The following is a 12,003-nucleotide window of genomic DNA, read 5'->3' on the forward strand; positions in this document are numbered from 1 at the left end:
AGGCTACATTTGATACCTATTCTCTGGTACCTTGGAATTTTTGGATTTTCTATTGCCTAGGTTCTTGTAGGGGGTCATACCAAGTTAGCACAGAGCTACCAATGGTGCATGAGAATTACTCACTGGAGAAAAAAAAAAAGAGCAACAGTATTTACCTGCCCATGTCACAGTACAGGAAGCAACAAACCCATATAATAAAGATGACAGCAACACAGGTGCAAAATACTGACGAGACAACCACTCAGTCTGCCAATTCATGGAGGGAGTGATTGCTTACTATTACAACTGCACACAAAAAAGGCACAGGTAGTGCACAGTGCCTGGCTTACAGCCCATATTGACACCCATACTAGATTAGGCAGGCTGCCCAAAACTATCTAAGTGCACCCCATGAGGACACCCTAGTTTACAAGACCAACATTGATGCACCCAAGACACTTTGCACTACAATTACATGGGTTTGCTGCATCCTGATAGTGCAGTAGTTCTGTGACCTGAGCAGGTAAATACTGTTACCCTTTTTTGCTTTGTTAACTCTTTAATTTTGGGGGGAATTTGAATTCCTCCTTTTGTGGCTTTGCTTTCAATTTTTTGGGTATGAAGAAATAAAACGTGATGTGGTTACACACACTGTATTAATCTATACTTCCTGGCTCCTGTTGAAGCATGATTTTGCTGTTGAAATTTTGTGGTACATAAATATGATCTGAATATAAACTGCAATCATTATTACTTAGATCTCTTAGACCTAATGATACTGCTGAACTTACATTGAAAAAAAATTGTCATAAAAGCTGTATTATATATACATTATATACATTAGAGGAGCATTTTATGAGACAAGATCTAGACTCATCTTAGCATAAAGATTATACAGCCATGCTCACATCTACTTTCATAGTTAGTACACGAGCCTCATCATTTATTTCTAAATGTATACAACTTGTAATGTGAAATCTAATGATAGATCCACTTTTAAAGGAGTTATTAGCCAAATATACATGAGAGAAAATTATGTTACTTTATTAATCATTTAGATCTTATTCATGAGTTATCTCAGTCCAAATAATATGTTCATACTATCTTCTTCTCGTAATTGTACTTTTTGATCATGCCCTCTATCCACTCTCTGTAGGCTGATACTTTGGTGAAGACCTGAGGTTTCCTTTCAACAGGACAGTTATTAGTTCCAAAACTAGTGATTCCTTGAACTTCCCAGACAGAGTTGGAAGTAGACTGGCAAATCAGTGCTCCTTCAGCCTCGCTCTGGAAATACATGTAATAAAACTTGTTAGATATACACAAAATTACAGTATTGCACCCAAACCATATTTGCCAACATTCCCAGAACATCTGGGAGGCTTCCAGTTAAAGAGATGACTTTCAGGACTCCTACAAAGTTAGCAAATATCTGGGGTGCCGTGGAAATCTCCTGAAACTTCCCAAAAAGCAACGCTTTGAGGAATGGTAAGACATGACCTTAGAAAGGAGATGTAGCGATGGTAAAAAAAAATGTAATTGTTCCACTTTGTGTAACATTAACTGCCTACGTAGAAGCATTTTCCTGATAATTGGCAAGTGTGCCCTATATCTATGGTGACTGCTAGAATGTACTCCAGATAAATCTTTTTTTTCCTTTTGTTTCTTCAAGATAAGTGCAATAAATGTAAATACCTCTTTGCTTAACCCAAAAACACATGTTTATAGTGGAGAATAGTTCTCTGAAGCCTATGGCCATCCTAAGATTTTGACTTACCTTACAAGCAGATTTTAATTTTTCTTGAGAATCAAAGCCAGCACAAACCATGGATGCCGTAATTTGGTCCTGCCAAAAACTGGACTGACTGCATGTTTCGTAGGACATTATGGGTATTGGCTCCTGAAATTTTGTGTTGGTATACATTCCACCTACAAAAAAAACATATTTTATATACATTATGATCTGTGATATAGACTCTGAAGTATTGCTGATATTCTTCTTCTCTTAAGAAATGTCTTTTTAAACCTAAATCAATTTTAATACTCTAATGAAAAGCAACCCGTCGTCTTGCAGAAGTCAGTACAGTATTTGTTTTGTGCAGCAATATCCTTTTAAATAAATGGACATCTGTTCTCCTAATTTTTCTTAATCATAATCCACTTAAAATCCAATCATGCCACCCTGATCTTCACCAACTGCATATCTTTGACTCCATCTAATTACTGCCTTGTAGGAAACAATCGCTAAATTCTCCAGTCTTTAATCTATCTGAGAACACACAGACCGCAGAAGTGTGGCTCTGGATTGCGGAATCAGACTACATATAGTAATATTTTTCATGTTATCTACCCTGTGTGTTTCTTAAAGGGGAAGAATAGTTAGGTCTTTGTAAAAATGTATGCTAGAAATCCAATTTCAACCCTGTCAAAATGACACAACTCTAAGGATAAGCAGTGTTTCTCTTTCTGAAACAAGATTACTCCTATCCAGTGCTACATGCACCCACTCAAATTATTATTTTGTCTAATTAAAGTGGATGTATTAATTTTACAAGTATCTAGCATTATATATTATTTGAAGTGTTTTCCTTCTTTCCTTGCTCTGCGAGCAGAGCCCTCACTCCTCCTGTAACTGTTAAAATGTGTTACATTGTATTGTTTTTACTGTCTGTACATGTCCCTACTTAACGCGGTTGTCCACAATAACACATAATGCCCCCATCCATTTAAACGGTCTAAAGAAGTGTTTTTGTAGGTCTTTTTTATTTATAGTCATTGTTGACTGTGAGTGGCGCTATCACTGACCGCTCACTAGGCATCGTGTGACTCGGCTGACATCCGCTGATGTCACTTCAAGTTCCGGCTGCAGCCAGGTGTGACCCAGTGACGCGCTCCCCCCTGATGGGCTGTGGGCGGGGCTTTACTGCACGTTAAAGCCCAGCATCCACCGCGTGCTTTCCCTCTTCTCTGCATTCATTGGGAAAGTGCGCGGTGGATGCTGGGCTGTGACGTGCGGTGAAATGCCGCCCACAGCCCATCAATCAGCGGGGAGCGCGTGACTGCAGCCGGAACTTGACTTGACAGCAGATGTCAGCCGAGGCTGCAGCCGGGTCACATGATGCCTGGTGAGCGTAAAAAACAGCCCTGATCATGTTCTCCAGGACCTCAGTCCAATAGCTGAAACCCTGGAAATTTTCTGATGCTAGGGGTTGCTATACCCTTATTTCTCAGCGCCGTTAAAAAGTGGCGCTGAGAAATAAATACCCTTAACTGCCGCCGTTAAAAGGCTTATTGGCAGTCTTTAAGGGGTTAAATTACATACATTTTTATTGTTGGAGGCACACTAAAACCATCCATGTCTTGTTGCTGTGATTGTCCTGGTTGTATTCAAGAGAAATGAGAGATGGACAACCCTGGGCAATTGGCTCTTTTCTCCCTATAATTTTCCCTTGTCAATTAGTTGGCGATCTTTTCTATTATTTTTTATTATTTCACATTATTGGTCAGGCTTTTAAAAATGTGCAGTTCAGAAAGAAAACGTGAGGTAGAACCGATTCACTAGTGCATACATGTCGAATTCTGGCCCGCAGGGTGATTATATTTGGCCCGCATCACCAAAACCACCACCGATATGTGGGGCCTATTATTCTCCATGGAGGACTGTGTGGGGCCCATTATACTGTTTGGAGGACTATGGAAAAAGCGAAAGCGAGTAAAAATGGCATAAAACAACAATATTTTATTAGTCAATTATAAATATACAATAGTGACACAAGGGATATAAATATAAATACAAAGACAATGGGTGATTATTGGATCAAAAGAAGAGAAACCCCGCTACATCTTCAAACCCCTCACACGTATATATTCCAGTGTACAATGGGTACAAACAGAATCCACAAGAAATTTTATAAAGAGGAAAGAAGGAAGAGAGGGGAAAAGACAGACAAAATACACGGGGAGGGTGGAACCAAAAAGAGAGCATAGAATATCAATCAGACAAACAGGATGAGATAACCCTTATTTCTAATCCCCAAGTGGGAGGCCATAATATTAAATGAGTCAGGGCACTCACCCAAATGATTGATGACTCTCAAAAATGTGGAGGGCACAGGGAGGCAACCAGTTAACATCCGCAAGGGGCCTCGATGCGCGTTTCGCGTCGGCTTTATCAAGAGGCACATATTAGATGATGGATAAGGACCTAAATATATAGGACCTTGGATAGTCACATGAGCGATCATGTGATCGCTCTATCATGGCTGCCGCGAAGGCCGGCCGTTTGGGCGCATGCGCCAGGGTCATGGCGACCACAGCAGACGCGCGCCGTCCATCATGGCACGCGCACATGCCGGAAGTGTCCATTGACAACATCCAGGGGTGCGTCGTTGTCATAGAGATGGACGCGCGCGGGTGCCGGCCGCGATTAACCCAGCGCATGCGCGCCGCAGGCCATCGCAGCACACCACAGTGTGTCCCAAAAGAGACCGCAGGAGGTGTCGTAAGTATAAAAATAGTGCGACCTATGACAGAAAAGAATACGGACGACATAAGGAAAAGGGGGAAAGGTAGAAAGAAGCTGGAATGTACAATAAGAAGAATAATTTCTATTTATAGCCATAGAAATTATTCTTCTTATTGTACATTCCAGCTTCTTTCTACCTTTCCCCCTTTTCCTTATGTCGTCCGTATTCTTTTCTGTCATAGGTCGCACTATTTTTATACTTACGACACCTCCTGCGGTCTCCTATGGGACACACTGTGGTGTGCTGCGATGGCCTGCGGCGCACATGCGCTGGGTTAATCGCGGCCGGCACCCGCGCGCGTCCATTTCTATGACAACAACGCACCCCCGGATGTTGTCAATGGACACTTCCGGCATGTGCGCATGCCATGATGGACGGCGCGCGTCTGCTGTGGCCGCCATGACCCCGGCGCATGCGCCCAAACGGCCGGCCTTCGCGGCAGCCATGAGAGAGTGATCACATGATCGCTCATGTGACTATCCAAGGTCCTATATATTTAGGTTCTTATCCATCATCTAATATGTGCCTCTTGATAAAGCCGACACGAAACGTGCGTCGAGGCCCCTTGCGGATGTTAACTGGTTGCCTCCCTGTGCCCTCCACATTTTTGAGAGTCATCAATCATTTGGGTGAGTGCCCTGACTCATTTATTATTATGGCCTCCCACTTGGGGATTAGAAATAAGGGTTATCTCATCCTGTTTGTCTGATTGATATTCTATGCTCTCTTTTTGGTTCCACCCTCCCCGCGTATTTTGTCTGTCTTTTCCCCTCTCTTCCTTCTTTCCTCTTTATAAAATTTCTTGTGGATTCTGTTTGTACCCATTGTACACTGGAATATATACGTATGAGGGGTTTGAAGATGTAGCGGGGTTTCTCTTCTTTTGATCCAATAATCACCCATTGTCTTTGTATTTATATCTCTTGTGTCACTATTGTATATTTATAATTGACTAATAAAATATTGTTGTTTTATGCCATTTCTACTCGCTTTCGCTTTTTCCATTCTGTTTCTTGAGTAGGCATCTCTGACTTACGGCCATGAGTGGTGAGCAGGTTCTTTTTGTCACCACTTATCCGTGAGTTTCTAATATGTTGGCCAAAGTGTTTCTTATTGTTTGGACGACTATGTTGGGCCCATTATTGTGTATGGAGGACTATGTGGGGCCATTATTCTGTATGGAGGACTGTGTGGGGCCCATTATACTGTTTGGAGGACTATGCTGGGCCCATTATTGTGTATGGAGGACTGTGTGTGGGCCATTATTGTGTATGGAGGACTGTGTGGGGCTCATTATACTGTATGGAGGACTATGCTGGGCCCATTATTGTGTATGGAGGACTGTGTGTGGGGCCATTATTGTGTATGGAGGACTGTGTGGGGCTCATTATACTGTTTGGAGGACTATGCTGGGCCCATTATTGTGTATGGAGGACTGTGTGTGGGGCCATTATTGTGTATGGAGGACTGTGTGGGGCTCATTATACTGTATACTGGTTGGCCCGTGACTTTGTTCAAATTTTTTATTTTGGCCCTCTGTGTGTTTGAGTTTGACATCCCTGCAATAGTGCAGGAGACATGTATGACATAGTGAGATTCTGTCGGCCATGCACCTCACCATCTGACCTTACCCAAGACATACTGTAACACTGTATGCTTTGCACAGCCAGAATAATTAACTCTGTGAATTTTACACAGGCGATACCAATTGCATTTTTCTAGATACCAATACGTATAAACAATGTCTGGTGCGTTATCTCATGGATGGCAATGTCTATAGTAGGTAGTCTATGTGAATGTGCTTTTATGACTGGAAGCAATGATAATACTTTACCTGTATTAGTAGCTGCCCAGCCTGCCCAATAGCAAACCTGTCCAGATGAAACGGGTTCCTCAGCATAAGGCAAGCAGACAGGCTGTATATTAAACACCTTTTCTGACAGGTGCAGTAGAGCTATATCATGAAAGTAGACGCTACTGTTGGAATATTCAAAATCTTCGTGTCTGATGATAGCATCAGTTTCAATACAAGTCTCAATAGAATCAGATGCAAAGCATACCCTCCATGAATTATGCTTCCAGGCTCTGCAAAAATAAACATAGTTAGGCTCCAAGCCTGCATAGAAAATTACACTGCAGAGACAGTGGATGGTACATTTAAGGGGGCACTGTGAATGTATCTGTTACATGGATACCGTGGCTAGCCCGTTTATGCGGGTGTTGTGGGTTTACTTTTAGAAAAGCAATGTGGCAAATTCTGTTAAAGGGACATCATGCCATATTTTAATTTTGCTGTGGGATGCTGCATATACTACATAGACAATATACTCAAAACCTCTGTGTTGGGAGTATATAGCCCTCTACCGGTTATGCACCTCACCATTCACTCACCATCAGACTCTGGGTGTTAGCTGCAGTTACACCTAGTAGTGCTCTCTTTATAGATGAAACACTTCTGTATTCAAATATTGTGCCGCTGTATGTACATTATAAGGAAACACTGCAAAGTTCCCTAGATGAAGCTGCACCTCCGATAAGTAGACCAACTCTGTACAAACGGCGGCAACCCTGGCACACGCTGCAAACATGTTTTCTCCAGTGGTGCTCCAGGTGTGCCAAATGTCTGTGGAGAAAATCCCATCTGGCCGAAGATTTCATCCATTATAAGTTTATGCTTAAAACATAAAACTGCCCTTCACCTCTCCCAACAAATTTACTTTAACACCCTCATCACTTCACTATCCAACAATCCTAAGGCTGTGTGCCCACTATGCGTTTTTTAAGCATTTCCGCAGCGGCAATTCTGCTGCAGAAACACTTAAAAAACGCTTGGTAGAAGGTCTGCCATGTTCCCCAATGATAATCCGCATGTGCTGTTCACATGCTGCGGAAATTTCCGCTGCGGATTATCATTGCGTAAAAATCTGCAGCACTGCCAATTATTTTGCGGAATCGCAGTGTTTTTGCCACCATTGACTTGCATTGAATCGTTTAATATCCGCATGACTACATGTGCACATGCGGATATTAAGCGATTCCTATACTCACCTTCTGATGGCCCCAGGTCTTCTATCCCATACGTCTTGGCTCCCCCGCGGCTTGCGATGGAGTAAAAGGACCTTTCATGACGTCATTCAGTCATGTGACAGGTCACGCGACCGCTGACGTCGGCGGTCGCGTGACCTGTCACATGACTAAATGATGTCATGGAAGGTCCTTTTACACCACCGCGAGACATCGGGGAGACAGGACGCATCGGAGAAGGAGACCGGGGGCCATCGGAAGGTGAGTATAATGTTTTTTTTTTATTTTTAACCATTTTTATTCTTTTTTTTTTACTAACTTGATCACACTATATAAAATCCATGCCGTTTGCATGGATTTATATAGTGTGACCAAGTTGTCAAGCACTTTTCCAAGTGATGCTAAAATCGCTTGGAAAGCGCTTGATAACCCGCATGCGAAATCGCATGTGCAAAACGCGTGATAAACGCTTGTCCCTGGCTGAAAAAACACATGTAAAATCCACATGCATTTTTCCTGCCAGGGAGATGCAGAAACGCTCAGGAATAATCCGGAGCTTTTCTGCATCGTGGGCACATAGCCTTAATCACTCTTTGACACTTTTCATTCCCTCCTCAGTCCAAGAGTGCAGGCCCCAACAACCAACCTCAGCGCTGACAATCTGGCCAATTATTTAAAAAAAAAAAATTGACCATATCTGACAATCCCCTAATATGCATTCTCTTCCCTCCTGCACTTCATCTAGCTCACTTTCTGTCTTTGAATCGGTCACGGAAGATGAGGCTACTTGGCTCCTCACATCTTCTTGCCCTTCTCCCTGCACCAGTGACCCTATGCCATCTTCTGCAGTCCCTTTTCTTGGCTGTCACCACTCTCCTAAATAAAATACTTAGCTTCGCTCATCTGGTGTCTTTCCCTCCTCTTTCAAACATGCCAGTATATACCCATCACTTAAAAAAAACACCCCTCAACCAGAACTGCACTGCTACCTACAGACCGGTCTCTAATTTCCCCCTTCATTTCTAAACTTCTGGAACATTTTGTGCACTCCCATCTAATCCACTATCTTTCAGATAGTGCTCTTCTTGACGCTTTACACTCTATTGCCCTTATTAAAGTCTCTAATGATCTACTAACAACTAAATCTAACGGTCACTACTCCCTGCTGATTCTCTGCTGCATTCGACACTGGATCATCAGCTCCTCCTCGGGCTCAAGGGCACTGCTCTCTCTTGGTTCTCCTTCTACCTCTCTGACCTCTCCTTCACTGTATCTTTTTCTGGCTCCTCTTCCCATTACTGTCAGGGTTCCACAGGGTTCAGTTCTAGTTCCCCTCCTCTTCTCCCTATATACTGTCCCTATTGGACAAACCATCAGTAGATTCAGTTTTCAGTACCATCTGTATGCTGATAACCCCCTATTATACACATCATCTCCAGACATCACCCCTGCATTACTACTATATACCAGTGATTGTCTTTCTGCTGTCTCTAACATCATGCCCTCCCTCTATCTAACCTTGAATCTGTGAAAAACTGAACTTCTTGTGTTTCCTCTCTCTACTAACTTTCCCAAACCCAATATTGCCATTTCCATGTGTGTTTCTACCATTACTCCTCTGCAGCACCCCTGCTTTCTTGTTTTTTTTTACTCAGATCTTTCCTTCACTCCCCACATCCAAGCTCTCTCTCGCTCATGTCACATATACAGTACAGACCAAAAGTTTGGACACACCTTCACATTTAAAGATTTTTCAGTATTTTCATGACTATGAAAATTGTACATTCACACTGAAGGCATCAAAACTATGAATTAACACATGTGGAATTATATACTTAACAAAAAAGTGTGAAACAACTGAAAATATGTCTTATATTCTAGGTTCTTCAAAGTAGCCACCTTTTGCTTTGATGACTGCTTTGCACACTCTTGGCATTCTATTGATGACCTTCAAGAGGTAGTCACCGGAAATGGTTTTCACTTCACAGGTGTGCCCTGTCAGGTTTAATAAGTGGGATTTCTTGCCTTATAAATGGGGTTGGGACCATCAGTTGTGTTGTGCAGAAGTCAGGTGGATACACAGCTGATAGTCCTACTGAATAGACTGCTAGAATTTGTATTATGGCAAGAAAAAAGCAGCTGAGTAAAGAAAAACGAGTGGCCATCATTACTTTAAGAAATGAAGGTCAGTCAGTCCGAAAAATTGGGAAAACTTTGAAAGTGTCCCCAAGTGCAGTTGCAAAAACCATCAAGCGCTACAAAGAAACTGGCTCACATGAGGACCGCCCCAGGAAAGGAAGACCAAGAGTCACCTCTGCTTCTGAGGGTAAGTTTATCCGAGTCACCAGCCTCAGAAATCGCAGGTTAATAGCAGCTCAGATTAGAGACCAGGACAATGCCACACAGAGTTCTAGCAGCAGACACATCTCTTCAACAACAGTTAAGAGGAGACTTTGTGCAGCAGGCCTTCATGTTAAAATAGCTGCTAGGAAACCACTGCTAAGGACAGGCAACAAGCAGAAGAGACTTGTTTGGGCTAAAGAACACAAGGAATGGACATTAGACCAGTGGAAATCTGTGCTTTGGTCTGATGACTCCAAATTTGAGATCTTTGGTTCCAACCACCGTGTCTTTGTGCGACGCAGAAAAGGTGAATGGATGGACTCTACATGCCTGGTTCCCACCGTGAAGCATGGAGGAGGAGGTGTGATGGTGCGGGGGTGCTCTGCTGGTGACAATTATGGGGATTTATTCAAAATTGAAGGCATACTGAACTAGCATGGCTACCACAGCATCTTGCAGCGGCATGCTATTCTATCCGGTTTGCGTTTAGTTGGACCATCATTTATTTTTCAACAGGACAATGACCCCAAACATACCTCCAGGCTGTGTAAGGGCTATTTGACCAAGAAGGAGAGTGATGGGGTGCTACCCCAGATGACCTGGCCTCCACAGTCACCAGACCTGAACCCAATCGAGATGGTTTGGGGTGAGCTGGACCGCAGAGTGAAGGCAAAAGGGCCAACAAGTGCTAAGCATCTCTGGGAACTCCTTCAAGATTGTTAGAAGACCATTTCTGGTGACTACCTCTTGAAGCTCATCAAGAGAATGGCAAGAGTGTGCAAAGCAGTCATCAAAGCAAAAGGTAGCTACTTTGAAGTACCTAGAATATAAGACATATTTTCAGTTGTTTCACACTTTTTTGTTAATATTATAATTCCACATGTGTTAATTCATAGTTTTGATGCCTTCAGTGTGAATGTACAATTTTCATAGTCATGAAAATACAGAAAAATCTATAAATGAGAAGGTGTGTCCAAACTTTTGGTCTGTACTGTACCTCAAAAACATCTCTAGAATTCAACCTTTTCCTACCTTAGACTCTGCAAATACTCTTACTCTGATTCAATCTCATCTGGACTATTGCAACTCCCTTCTAATCAGTTTCCCTCTTACTAAACTCACCCCTCTCCAGTCTATCCTGAATTCAGCAGCCAGGATCATATTCCTCTCCAATCACTACACCGATGCCTCTACACTGTGCCAGTCATTGCACTGGTTGCCCATCCACTACAGCGTCCAATATAAACTTATCACTTTCACCTACAAAACTCCTTCCTCATCTCTATCACCCTACCCAAGCCCTCTATTACGCTATTGACCTAGGACTAACATCCTCTATAATCCGAACCTCCCATTTCCATCTCCAAGACTTCTCATGAGGTACACCACTTCTCTGGACTGCACTACCCAGGACAATTTGGTTAATCCCCAGTACCCTCAGTTTTAAGCGTTCCCTTAAAACGCACTTTTTTAGACTGGTCTATTGTCTCACCTCACTTATTTAACTATTCCAGTTTTGCCCTTCCAAATTTTTCTTCGAAATCTCATCCCTCCTAACATCTGTTGACACATCCTTCATGCACTTAATAGCACTTTGTATCTGTATTTATACAGATATTGGCTGGAGACCGGTTCATGCAGCGTTATTTAAATACCCTATTTGTTATAGTGATGGCTGGACCATACAATACATTTTTCCATTTACCTTTCATGTCTCCCCTATTTCCTCATAGATTGTAAGCCTGCGAGCAGCAGGACCCTCACATCTCTTTGTATCTGTTGAGTTATGTGTTTACTTTGTTATATATTTATTGTCTATAAAAGTCCCCTCTAAAATGTAAAGTGCTGTTGAATATGTTGGCGCTATAGAAATAAAAATTATTATTATTATTATTATTATTATGTTATTTGTCAAACACAACCACTCTCATTCATAGTAAATGAGCCCTTTCCTTCACAAATCGCATAATGTGCCTCTTTGGTTATGTTTTACTACACTGCTCAAAAAAATAAAGGGAACACTTAAACAACAGAATATAACTCCAAGTAAATCAAACTTTTGTGAAATCAAACTGTCCACTTAGGAAGCAACACTGATTGACAATCAATTTCACATGCTGTTGTGCAAATG

The 12,003-nt window shown here is 42.3% G+C and overlaps 1 protein-coding gene across 1 annotated transcript in view; it reads right to left on the bottom strand.

Annotated features, from left to right (window-relative positions):
* Window positions 1–998: 998 nt before the first annotated feature.
* LOC141153370 (ovochymase-2-like) overlaps window positions 999–12,003 on the bottom strand; it is a 127,011-nt gene continuing 116,006 nt past the window's right edge. Inside the window, exons 23-25 of the mRNA XM_073638080.1 lie at window positions 6,340–6,590; window positions 1,757–1,908; window positions 999–1,266 (exon numbers count right to left, since the gene is read on the bottom strand). Of these exons, the coding sequence (XP_073494181.1) occupies window positions 1,075–1,266; window positions 1,757–1,908; window positions 6,340–6,590 (595 nt within the window). The 3' untranslated portion in view covers window positions 999–1,074. The remainder of the gene's footprint in view (window positions 1,267–1,756; window positions 1,909–6,339; window positions 6,591–12,003) is intronic.

The sequence above is a fragment of the Phyllobates terribilis genome, unplaced genomic scaffold (genome assembly GCF_046119375.1).
Source record: "Phyllobates terribilis strain yellow unplaced genomic scaffold, ASM4611937v1 Scaffold_1__5_contigs__length_1240528914, whole genome shotgun sequence".
Taxonomy (NCBI): domain Eukaryota; kingdom Metazoa; phylum Chordata; class Amphibia; order Anura; family Dendrobatidae; genus Phyllobates; species Phyllobates terribilis.